This window comes from Haemaphysalis longicornis, unplaced genomic scaffold, assembly GCF_048455015.1.
Source record: "Haemaphysalis longicornis isolate Haplotype H1 unplaced genomic scaffold, Haemaphysalis longicornis Haplotype H1 scaffold_3, whole genome shotgun sequence".
NCBI lineage: Eukaryota > Metazoa > Arthropoda > Arachnida > Ixodida > Ixodidae > Haemaphysalis > Haemaphysalis longicornis.
The window spans coordinates 6801571-6814606 of NW_027526335.1; the positions used below are offsets into that span (position 1 = coordinate 6801571).

At 46.3% G+C, this 13036-nt stretch overlaps 1 protein-coding gene across 1 annotated transcript; it reads left to right on the forward strand.

The window, feature by feature from the left end:
- Positions 1 to 660: 660 nt before the first annotated feature.
- LOC144173166 (uncharacterized) lies at positions 661 to 5169 on the forward strand. Its single transcript, XM_077701671.1, has 3 exons — positions 661 to 918; positions 1746 to 1925; positions 4280 to 5169. Exons 1-3 carry the CDS (start codon positions 719 to 721, stop codon positions 5010 to 5012), a joined length of 1113 nt encoding a protein of 370 aa, XP_077557797.1. The 5' UTR covers positions 661 to 718; the 3' UTR covers positions 5013 to 5169.
- The last annotated feature ends 7867 nt before the right edge of the window (positions 5170 to 13036 follow it).

The window sequence follows — 13036 nt, forward strand, 5'->3', positions numbered from 1 at the left end:
ATGAGAACTACCGGAAAAAATTGCCACCGCGAATTTTCACAAAGGTTTGGCAGGCCAATCGCAGGAAACTGATGTGCGATATTTCTTGTGGTAGTTCTCGCACCTGATGGTAGAATTATTTTAACAGTAGTCGTGAGAAGTACCACGGAAATTTCTCTTGGCAGCTTAACCTGACCCAACCTAACCCAACCCAACCCAAAGAAACCCAACCAAAACCAGCCTAACGCAGCCCAACCCAACCTAGCACAACCCAACCCAGAGCGCTGATCGCGTGATAACTAGAAATAACCCGAGTGCAAAAAAAGCTCCCTAACACATGCTCACCGAACAAGTTGCAAAATATCGAAAAACTGCCCCAAAAAAGGTTGCCGAATTCCGGACTAGCAACAAATCTTCCGGCCTCGAAGCGGTACTTTACCACAACGGCACAAAAGCAAACGGGAGGGTGAGTTTTTCATAATATTTGTCCCAAAAATGCTTAAGGTGGCGTGCTTAGCCGATAAAACACGGATGCCGTAAGAAACATCGTTTGGGTTATTCTCGCGGCTGCTGTTACAAAAGAGTGCTTTTTTAGCGTTCTAAACAACTACTACACCTTGTGAAATAGTACGTATACGATTTTGAGAGCTGGTTTTTCAAGGTGGTCACGCGGGCGTCTTGGGTTCTCATAGCCGGTCAAGGTGAGGGTGAAGTTGATGCCGACAGCTGCTGGGCGGCGATGGCAGCGCCCTCGGTCATGCGTCTGCTCCGCTGGGAGTCCGTGTTCTTCCTGAGCGACGAGGCCTTCCACTTGGTGAGAGCGGCGTCCGACCTCGGTGTGCTGCTGGATGCTCTGCTTCACGGCCCCGCCACCATGGCCGCGCTGGTGCGCGTCTGGTCTTCCGTTTTCCTCCTGGCCTTCCACATACTTTTTCTCGGGTGAGCACGTCCCGTCTTTGGCAGAATATCTACAGCCCTGCCAGTGCACCCACAGAAAAAGCTGAAACTTTCAATAGTAGAATTATTACGTGGCTCATCACTGTGGCATGATTGTGTTAGCGGGGAGTGCAGAGAATTGCGCATGTGTCCCAACCCACGTGCGACACAGCTTTGCGTGCAGGTTAATTTAGTGCTTCTTGTTCATGTTCACAATTAAAATTGGCTTTAATTTTCAGCTTGTTGCTTTACTCTTCGACTGCCTTCCTGTGCTGTGTTAAACTTCAGGCATGTACAACGGTAGTTATGGCGTAGCGCTTTTCTCCCTCCCCTAGACCGCGTCTCACACTCCAGGCGCAGCTTATCCACGTACAATCCCGAACATGTGAGTGCGAATTTACCTCCATAATTGTACTGTAAAATTCTTCACGTTCCCACTTCATCTGTGAATGAAAAACGGCAAAGCTTACATGCACTTCCAAGAAGTAGTAATAGTAGGAGCAGCTGCAAATAAACAAAAGAGAAATGTCAACTCGTCAGTCAAATATTAATTCTTGCCGGCAACAGATAGAAGTTAACTTGGATAATAAATAAATGTTGAGCTAAAAGCGATAGTTTGGGAAGTAGATGCTGGAAGAAAAGGCAAGAAAAAATGTCAACCTCAGCAGCCTGAGCTCAAGCAGCCTTAAAATGCTAGGATGTGACTCAGTACCACGGATCAAGGTAGTCCGCAGGTAGGAAGAATGTTTTGATAGAGAGATGCGGTGAGTCACTTCGTCCCGTAAAAGGGCAGCAAAGTAACAGGAAAACCTTGCGACTCCCGTTCGCAGTCCCCGGACCTCGCTGGCCTCGGACGCAGCGGTGCTGTTCGGCGACATGCAGTTCCACTTCTTCCACATGCTGCTCGCCACCTGGCAGCTGGTGCACTACTTGTGGAGTGTGCGCAAAAGGGAGACGCGGCCCTTCATCGCCAACTGGCTCAGCTTCCTGCTGCACACTGGACTCGTCTGGTGAGGGCGCCCGCAGAGCACGCTTGCAAGTGTTTCACTTTCACTTTCAGTTTATTATTGGTAACAAAATGTACAATGTGTGGAAAAATATTATACAGAAAGGGGCCCCAGAGTTTAGTACTGTAATGGGAACAAAAGCACAGAAAATTATATTCTGCCTCCCCCTCCTTCTCTTTTCAAATTGCAGTAATTTGCTCGTTATTCAAACTTAAATGCTTCAAATGTATGGTTACTTTGTGTACAATTAGGTTCGGCCAAGCCGTATACAAGCCTACGTGTAAAAAATAAGGGCCCTTACAATCTGTGAGGAATAACCAGCGAAATGCAATGAGCGCCCGAAGCGAAAGACGCTTTTGTTGCGGGTGTTGTGCAATTGAATACTCGTGCTTTTGCTATTACTACATCATATGGGAGGTGCCTAGGTGTCCTCGTAATGTTTTGTTGCATTAGAAGGATCAGTTTCAGCAGTTTCCTGATATTGTGGCTTTTCTTTTTCATCCATTCTTGTTATTTTTGCTGCGCTGTGTAGTCACATTTTTCCGTGCCAGTTGAAGACATTGTTGAACTTGCGTTTTTGGTATCGAATTTAAATACAGATTTCTTTGTGTCATGCCCTTATGTTCCTACATGTTAAAGAACCACCAGTTTCTATCACGCTTTGTTTGCATTGAATGTACTGGAAGGAATAAATGTGTGAACAAGTACATAAGTAAATAAGGCAAATGCACAACTGCACTATTAGAAGACTTTTCTGATTTGCTGTATTCGGCCTTTGAAAATAACGAGGTTTCATGTGGCCTCTTTTTGACGTAAGCAAAGCATTCAATTCCGTACACCATAACGTCTTGCTAGAAAAATTAAATCTTCTGGGGTTCCGGGGTCCTTTTGTGCACTGTTAAGGGACTACTTGGACAACAGAACGCAGATTGTTTGTGTGGGGGATTACTCTAGTTCTAAATTATTGTTCCAATCTGGCTTGCCTCAAGGTTCAGTTTTATCGCCAATTTTGTTTAATCTTTACACAAATGATCTGCCTTTGGTGGTGACATATTGCCGTATTTTTCAATACGCTGATGATACCGTCTTTTTGTCGACACGCCCCGCTTATTGTGAATCAATAATGTACTTCAAGAAGATGTGCATTCTGTCATGAACTGGTTTGATGTTTATTCCATCACGCTAAATCCACAAAAAACCAAGCTCGTATGTTTTCGAAATCTGCACAAGCAAATTTCACTCAATCTACCCCCTTTTCTACACCCTTCTTCTTCTGTTTCCTGCAGTTGTGCCCCCATCTTGTATTCCGACAGTGCAAAATATTTAGGGATCTCTTTTGACTATGATATGACATGGAATACGCATTTGACTAATATCTGTAGTAAGCTCAGGGGATCATCATGAATTTTTTATAACTGCCGACATCTTATGACATTCCAGACTCGCAAAAACATTCTTCATGCACTTGTTTACAGTTCTTTACGATATGCCATTACTGTTTACTATCATTATTCAACTACGTGCCGTTTAAAGGTCGACTCCATTTTGAAAAACATACTTCGTAGTGTCCCTTATAATATCAATCTTTTAAATGACAGCAATCCCTTTTCTACGTTACACTTGCCTTCCTTTGACAACTTATTTTTACAAACAGTGATTTGTGCTCATTTCTGGAACAGTGATTTCCTTGTTAATCACGTACCTGCAAGACCATTACGACACCATATGCGCTTCGATGTACCCAGATGCTTCACCCGATTTGGACGCTTCGTTAGAAAATATTATGTCCCCGCCACCTTCAATTCACTTCCTGATGCCATATTTGCTGTGCAATCAAAACGACATTTGAAATTATTTATCCGTAGAAACCTGTTTTGAAATGTGAAATGCTTCCTGCCCTTCGTGTTAGTTCGGTTTTATTTTTTTTTCTAGCTACCGGCAGGGATTGCAGTGCACTGATGTAAATGCCTTCTGTTTCTGCCTCTGACTGCCGGGTACAGCCCGACAAGCCTTTTTGGCTTGGGCTGACCCGAAAATAACTGTATTATCACTATGGATCAATAAACAAATTATTATTATTATTATTATAAATAGGTACCGATTAGTCACACATCATACCTATTTATGATTGCTTGCGTCTGTCGCCTGTCCTTTGATGTCGCGGTGGGAATAGAATGTTGGTGCCCTTGTATAATTCCAAGGAGATATTCAAGAAATATGAATTAGCCCAGTGGAAAATATATCACATTTGCGCGTCACGGGTCCCATTCCTATTTATCGTTTTATTATCACTTCATGAACACTCCTTTAACCACATCATCGCATGTATTATTCGCCGTGCTGTTCCCACGTCGCAGGATATACAGCAATGGCATTCAAGTCAGCGTCAGGAATCATATCGAAAGACTGGCGGCGGGCAACCCCCCTCGTCGGGCGCCGCCACAAGGAGCCCCACCGGAAGACGGCGCTGCCGGCGCCACCGCGGCAGCAGCCCGAGTCGCCGATACTGCCGCTGCACGCGTAGCCAGCCGCCACAGGAACTCCACGACAGCGCAGGGCAGCCCCCTGGATGCGCCGCAGCCCGGACCGTCCTGCACGGCACCGCACTGCTCCTCGCAGGCACCGAGGTCTGCTCCCGCCGACGTTTTCCGGGAACTGGGAAATCCCCCCGAACCGCAGTCCCGCCTGCCGATGTCGCGGCCCGAGCCTGGCACAGCCGCAACAGACACTCCCCTGGTCCGGCAGGAGCGTACAGATACGACCATTGAGAGCCGTAGACGGAGTTTGATTCGTTGTGTAGATTCAGAAGCGCGAAACTCGGATGGTGGTGCGGAAGCCTTGACAGGATCTGCGACGCAAACCCTGTCGGCGCCTAGGAGCAACTCGTCCAGCTCTGCGCTGGCGCCGTATGCAGATCGGGAGACGATTCCGAGATCTGTATCTGGTGAGACTGCGCCCCTTCCGGACAATCAAGCTTTAGGTAATGAAGGTTCGAACATTGCCGACGTCCCGCCCACAGACAACTGTACGGCCGCCGAGACTTCCGTCGAGACTGCTGTGGGTATGGCGGAGCGTACATCTTATCCGTGAACCGCAGAGCACTGTGAATGGGGCCTAACTTAGGCTTCACTGCTGGCATGCTCTCACGAGGGTGCTGCCGGGCCGCCATGCCGTGGACGCTCGGAGTGGAGCTTGGGCGAAATAAGAAATAAATTGGAATTAGCACCGTCTCCTAGGTAAAAGCAATGCATCTCTTCAGTGCATGGTGTCATGAGTTCATCTTTGCAGTGAGGTTGTGCAGGACTGAACTTCTAGTTATTGTACTCCCGTCCCATTCAAAAAGAGTACAGCAAATTTTCCTTGGCCTGATTTTCTTCATTCCGGTACATGCAACTAATTCAAGGTTGTATGTAGCGGTTGGAAGATCTGGAAGTGAACGTGGAGATTGGGGAGCATAATAATGAAATATACTTCACACAATGCGATGACCCTGTCGTCGTGCAGAATGTGGAAGTGCTCGGAAGGGTGACGTGTAAAAACCACAGTATGGTGAGATCTCGAATTAGGCCAGATTTGAGGAGCGGTGCAGCGGTGGCATAAAGGTAGAGCATCCGCCTCGCGTGCAGAAGGACCGTGGCTCGAATCCCAGTGCCGCCCGATTTCCACTGGATTAAAAAGAAATCCGCGTGTTGATGTAATTGCAGAATGATGCTAGGGGTGCTGCCTGATTCCGGCGACCATTACCGGTAACGCACTTCCTCACCAGAGCAGGATTGGCCAGCCTTGTGTAGTAATGGCCACAACCTTCCATAAATGTGCCAATTAAACCTGGTCCCCCAGTCTCCAGTGGCTGCAAAGCAACTGAACACGGCGATGGTCAGACCTGTGACGAAGCAGATGGTACTAAAAATTCCTGGATTCGGACAGGCCACCATTGGAATCTGAACCTTGCAACGTTTAACACAAGAAATTTAAGTAGCGAAACAAGTCTAGAGGTGTTCAAGGAACTAGAGGGCATTAAATGGGATGTACTATGGCTTAGTGAGGTTAGGTGGACAGGTGAAGCCTTTAGAGTGCTGAAAAATGGACACGTACTATGTTGCCGTGGTCTAGCGGACAGACGAGAACTGGGAGTGGGATTTCTCGACAATAAAAGTATAGCTGGTAACATAGACGAACACTATAACATTAACGAACGGCTAGCCGGTCACGTAATTAGGCCTAAGAGGTACAATATGAAGGTGGTACTGGGCTGCGCGCCTACATCCAGCCACGACGACCAGCTAGTTGAATGCCTATATGAAGATGAGGAATCGGCAATGGCTAAAGTAAAAACACAGTATACCATAGTTATGGGAGACTTCAATGCTAAAGTAGGCAAGAATCAGGCTGGTGACAAGGCAGTTTGGAACTATGGTCTGGGCTGTTGAAATAACAGAGGGGGTTTATTAGTCGAGTTCGGGGAGCAGAGTAATCTACGCGTCATGAATACCTTCTTCTACAAACGGGGGAGCCGGAAGTGCACGTGGAGCAGTCCGAATGGGAAGCATAAAAGTGAAATATACTTCATACTACGCGACAACCCTGGCATCATGTAGGATGTGGAAGTGCTCGGAAGGGTGAGGCGTAGTGACCACCGAAGGGTAAAATCTCAAATTAGGCTAGATTTGAGAAGGCACCGTAAGAAAACTAGTACGACAGAAACCGATCAATGAGCTAACAGTAAGAAGGAAAGTTGAAGAATTTAGGGTCAAGCTGCAGAACTCATATTCAGTTCTAACGGAGGAAGCAGTGTTTACGACACAGGAAGCCAGTGACCATCTTACACGCATTTCCACGGAGTGTGCAGTAAAAATCGGAAATACGATCGCAAGACAGGATATTGGTAAACTGTTCCAGGAAACGAAAGATCTAATTAGGAAACGGCAAAGCATGACAATCTCCACCCCAGCTGACCGAATAAAACTAACGGAGCTTCCGCAGTTCATCAGTAAGTGTGAGACAGCTGACATACAGCAGTATAATATGGAGAGGATTGAGCATATTGTTAAGAACGGAGGCAGTGTGAAAGAAGCGAAGAAGCGTCTAGGCGTGGGGGAAAATCAGATGTACGCACTTAAAGACAAGCAAGGAAATGTTATCAGAAGTGGGGATAAAATAGTTATAGTAGCCGAGGAGTTCTATAGAGATCTGTACAGTAGCCGCGACAAACCAGATACCTTACGAGGAGGTAGCTCAGAAGAGATAGATATGCCACCAGTAACGACAGAAGTAAAAAAGAAGGCTTTGAAAGAAATGCAATGGGCAAAGCACCTGGTGAGGATCAGATAACAGCGGACCGCTTGAAGGATGACCGGCAAATCGTACTAGAAAAACTGGCCAATCTGTATACGCAATTCCTAAATACCGAGAGTGTACCGGATTCTTGGAAGAACGCGGAATCATCCTAATCCATAAGAAAGGTGGCATGAAGGACTTGAAAAATTGCAGGTGGATCAGCTTACTGTCAGTAGTCTACAATGTACTTACCAAGGTAATCGCTAACACAATTTCTTCCACCTCAGATTTCAGTCAACCTAATGAACAAGCAGGGTTTCGGAAAGGCTATTCAACAATGGGCCATATCCACACGATAAATCAGGTGATAGAGAAGCGCGCGGAGTATACTCAAACTTTAAATATAGCCTTCATAGATTACGAGAAAGAATTTAGCTATTGAAACCTCGGCAATCATTCAGGCATTGCGGAATCGGGGTGTAGACGATCATTACGTAAGAATACTATAGCATTCTTACGTAATTTCTTATTGTAGATATCCTCTATAGAGGATATCTACAATGGGTCCACTGCTGCCATCGCCCTACATAGGAGAGCTGTAATATACCTATAAGGAAGGGAGTCAGACAAAGAGGCACAATCTCTCCAATGGTATTCACAGCATGTTAACAAGATGTATTCAGATCATTGGATTGGGGTCAGGTGGGCGTAAGGGTTAATGGAGAATAACGGAGTAACGGCAGATTTGTTAATGATGTTGCCTAACTAAGTAAATCGGGGTAGGAACTGCAAAGCATGATCCGTTGAAAATAACAGTAGAATCGTGGGCCTGAATGTTAATATGCAGAAAACTAAAGTAATGCTCAATAGCCTCGGGAGAGAACAGCGGTTTGAGATAGGTGGTGAGGCAGTGGAAGTGGTAAGCGAATATATCTATTTAGCCCAAGTATTGACTCGGGATCCCAAACATGAGACAGAGGTAATTAGAAGGATAAGAATGGGGTAAAGTGCATTCGGCAGGCATTCTCACATAATGAATGGCAGCCTACCATTGCCCCTGAAGAAGAAAGTGTATGACAGCTGCATATTAACGGTACTCACGTACGGGGCAGAAAATTGGAGGCTCACTAAGAGGGTTCAAACTAAATTGAGGACGACTCAGCAGGCAATGGAACAAAAGATGATAGGTGCAAAATTAAGGGACAAGAAGACAGCGGACTGGGTAAGGGAACAAACGTGTGTTAAGGATTAGAAACTGAGAAATGGGTGTGTGCAGGGCATGCAGGGCATGCAGGGCGGAGGCAAAATAACCGTTGGTTATTAAGGGTAACAGAGTGCATCTATTAAGAAGGCAAGCGCGGTAGTGGGCGGCAGAAAGTTAAATGGGCAGATGAGATGAATAATTTGGCGGGGGTAAATTGGATGATGTTAGCACAGGACTGGGATAAATGGAGATCCAAGGCAGAGGCCTTTGTCCTGCAGCGAGCTTATACAGGCTGAAGATGATGATGAGGAGGCGGTGGAGCAGGAGGAGGGACCGAACCAAGCTAATAATAAAGGAGCCGATGAATGAGCTAACAGTAACGCGGAAATTTGAAGAATTCGGGATCATGCTTAAGAAGCGATATTCAGCTCTAACCGAGGTAGCAGAGTTTCCGACACAGGGAACGAGCGACAATTGTACACGCATTATTACGAGATGTGGAGGTAAGATGGCTAGGCAAGATACTGGAAACTTTGGCGGGTGACGATAGATATAATAGGAAACGGCAAACCATGACAGCCTCCACCCGAGCTGACACAATTGAAATGGCGGAGCTCTCGAAGTTTATCAATATTCGTAAGACAACTGACATGCGGAAGTATAATATGGAGAGGATTGAGGCTGCTGTAACGAGCGGAGGCAGTCTGAAAGAAGCGAAGAGGCGTCTAGGCATTGGGAAAAATGAGATGTATGATGCACTTACAGACAAGCAAAGCAATGCATCACAAATAGGAATAAAATAGTTATACTAGCCGAGGAGTTCTATAGAGATCTGAACAGTAGCCGCAACATCCAGGATAATAGCGAACGAGAAAGTAGTTCAGAGGAGGTAGGAATCCCTGTGGTAACGTCAGAAGTATTAAGGAAGGCTTTGATATAAATGTAAGGAGACAAAGCACCTGGTGACGATCAGATAACAGCAGACCTTTTGAAGGATGGCGGGCAAATTGTACTAGTAAAACTGGCAAAGGCAAACCTGTACACGCAATGCCAAATGACCGTGAGTGTACCTGAATTTTGATAGAACGCGAACATAACCCTAATCCATAAGTAAGAGTGACATGAAGGACTTGAAAAATTGCAGGCCGATCAGGTTACTGTCAGTCGTCTCCAAGGTTCTTCCCAATGTAATCGCTAACTGAATGTCTGCCACCTGATATTTCAGTCAATCTAATCACGAAGCAGGGTTTGGTAAAGGCTATTCAACAATGGACCATATTCACACGATCAATCACGCGATAGAGAAAACCGCTATGCATATTCATCATAGATTATAAGAAAGCATTTACCCCGGTCGAAACCTCAGCAGTCATGCTGGCATTGCGGAATCAGGGTGCAGACGAGCAATACGTAAGAATACTAAAGGACATCTACAATGGGTCCACAGCTACCATATATATTCATCCATAAAGAGAGCAGTAAAATACGTATAAGGGCGTCAGAAAAGGAGGCACAATCTCCATAATATTATTCACAGCGTGTTTACAACAGGTACTCAACATTGGATTGGGAACAGGTGGGCGTAAGGGCTAATGGAGTAACCTCCGATTTTCTGATGACGCTGCCTTGCTAACTCGAGGGACGAATTGAAAAGCATTATTACCGCACTGGACAAGCGCAGTAGAATCGTGAGCCTGAATATTAATGTGCAGAAAACTAAAGTAATGCTCAATAGCCCGGGGAGAGCACAGCGGTTTGAGAACTTATGGGTACGAGGTAGTTGGTACTCCACCCATAACTACGGTTAAGCGCAGTAACGAAAACACAGGACGAGGGAGAAAAGTACCAGCGCTAATTAAATTGAATTTTAATAACAACAGGACATATCAAGAGAAAAGATGAACACGCTTCAATGACTACAAAGTATATCACGTCCTTGAGCAGCCCCCCACGCACCCGTCATGCACGCATGTGTGATAAACGCTTATTCAAGATGGCCAGCTCTTTCAAGCTCAAAGATACGGACGTCGTACTGACCCTGTCGCCTACCCGCTGCGCTTCCCCGGCCTAAACACTCCCGCGTGCGCTGATCAGTTTCTCAAAATATGACGGAGCACGCGTCTTAGAAAGGCTCGCAGTCGTCGCACTCTTGGGAATGAATAGCCAAGTTGCTATATATTTTTGCCTTTCCGTACCTTGACAGAGTGTTCCCGTAGGCGAGTGTTGAGGCACCATCCCGTCTAGCCTAGGTATACTTTTTTACACGTAAGGGGCAACTTCTAGACCACCTCTTCCGCGCGAAGCACATACTAGTTTTGGTGATTGACCAGGCATTTGTTTTTTCTTTTGCTCACAGGGCACGTTTGGCTGCAGAGACTATACACCTTCTAGGCACAGATGCTAAGCACTGGCTTAAAAGGATTGGTGGAAGAGCCGCCGTGAAGGTTGTCATGCGGCGCCCTGATAAACTGTCTAGGCTCTTGTGTGAAGCGACCTGGACTTCGAGCATAATAGTCTACAAACTAACAAAATAACCAACGAAAGGCACATTCTTCCAGGCACAAGTGTGTCGTGGCTTAGTTTCAACGGGGTGAACGAATTGCGACGACCCGCCGGCGGCCAGCCTACTTATCGCTGGGCCGACTGAATCTGTCGGAGGATCGTTGAGCCGCGCAGTAGCGCGGTCAAGCCAAGCCATCTAGTATGAACGTCATACGAAATATTGTAGGAAATTAGCAAGGAGGATGCAGAGAGCAGGACAGTCCTTTCTAATTGATGTTCCTACTGAATGAAGCCGCGTAAACGCAGCGAGAGTGCTCGAAACAACACCTGGAGACTCCAGACGTCAATTTGCGCTAGTAATCCCGCAATATTTACGAATGGCTTCAGTGTCCCTTTAAGCGTTGCTGTGCAATATACGGAATACGTAAGTTTCTCGGTCTCAATGTAAATTTTTAGCTGAGACGGTGTTCTTCCGGCGCTTTTGTTATTTTGTTTTGGGTGTCACAAGCGCAATGCTGGAATGAAATCAGGCTGTATTGAGAATTATGCTGCATTGTAACTGGAACTTATTAGGCAAAAAGACACTTGTAAAGCCAATAGTCTTTCTTCGGCTATTTAAACACGAAATGTTACGTCTCTTCTCTGTCTGTCTGTCTGTCTGTCTGTCTGTCTGTCTGTCTGTCTAGCAGGCCGTACAGCTGTCCGTCTAGATGTCCGCCTGTATTTCAATACGTCCGCCGGTCTTTGCGTGGGTCCGCCGGTCGGTCGGTGCGTCGATCCGTCTGCCGGTCGGTCCGCCGGTTCGTCCGTCGGTCGGTGTCTGTCTGTCAGTAGGTTCTTTAGAAAAACTAAAACCTTACAAACGCTGGACAAAACATTCATTTACAATGCCTAAAGGTATGCACAAACACAGGGAGTGACCAGCGCAATTACGTCAACTATGTGCAGTTGTGGGGATGCATGTATAAAGATGTAATATATGCTGCCAAGGAGAATCAGTTTATCACACTGGTTTGAAAGTTAACGCTACTCGCCCTTCCTGTAGAGAAACAAGAGAAGATAACAACAGTCTGAGGAGCCCCCCTTCGAGAAAGAAATGCTCCTCCGAAAAGCAAGGCAGAGCTTCCCATCGCATGCGCCTTAGGTAAGGCCACTCACCCGACGGCGGTAGGAACTCGCACGCGCATCGCAGCAGTTTTGACACACAGCGAAAGCACCTGCCGCTGCTAGGAAGCACGCAAAGCGGCCTCTGGGACACTAGCTTCCGTTTATAGATGACCGATTCCTAGTCGTCGAAATATACAAGGCACAACACGCCAGAATGGTCGTGCCACGAAAAATATTTCTACCACTTTTTCAGATTTTCTATCAGGGGGAAATTAAATTGTCGTGCAGTGAGCTCCGTGGTGCACCCCATCTCTGAAGTCTGCTATGTGTTGGGCGAACACCCCACAAAGGCCACGTGAAATAAAGAAATGAACCAGCAGCAAAGGAGGAAAATGTGATTGCCTGTTCTTTGATTCAGCCTTCAAGCCAAATGTCAAAAAATTCTTGGAAGAAGAGGTTTATATATGAAGAACCATTTATAACTTCTGGAACCGCTGGCATTGTTCACATGTCCCCATCAATTAGAGCCAACAAATCTTCGGGTGCATTTGACGCAAAACATAATTAACAAGTAAAGTTAGGAATATACGGTGGCTCGCTTGTTACGATAGTTGGCTGCCAAAATTGGCCACGGAAGGGAAAAAACGACGCGTTAGAAATCGCGCAGAAAGCTTTAGCACGCGCGAGATGAAAGGAAGCACAAAAATTAGCAGTTGATTAGCTCGGTATGACAGGATATACGTAGCGTGAGCTAAGGTTCAGCTGGTTATTCTTAGCTTTCCTAGTTGTCTAGGATTAGCTTGATTATTATGGGATTAGCTTAATTGTCGTGCTTACTGCTGCTTCAATGACGCACACACGGTATACGCATTATGTGACACATGTGCATTTATTTTTGCTGAACGTCTGGTGTCTTCTGTATTGCCCTCGGTGGTTGGGCGCAGCGTCAGACTTGGCTACTGCGCAACGGAGCCGCACAGCTGGGCACGCGCCGGCGCCAATGCGTCTGCCGCGGCTATGACGT

Excerpts from the sequence above, each read along its gene's own strand:
- LOC144173166 (XM_077701671.1), top strand. The coding sequence starts at position 719 with ATGGCAGCGCCCTCGGTCATGCGTCTGCTCCGCTGGGAGTCCGTGTTC. Across the intron at positions 919-1,745 it reads TTCCACATACTTTTTCTCGG|TCCCCGGACCTCGCTGGCCT; the intron begins GTGAGCACGTCC and ends TCCCGTTCGCAG. Across the intron at positions 1,926-4,279 it reads CTGCACACTGGACTCGTCTG|GATATACAGCAATGGCATTC; the intron begins GTGAGGGCGCCC and ends CCCACGTCGCAG.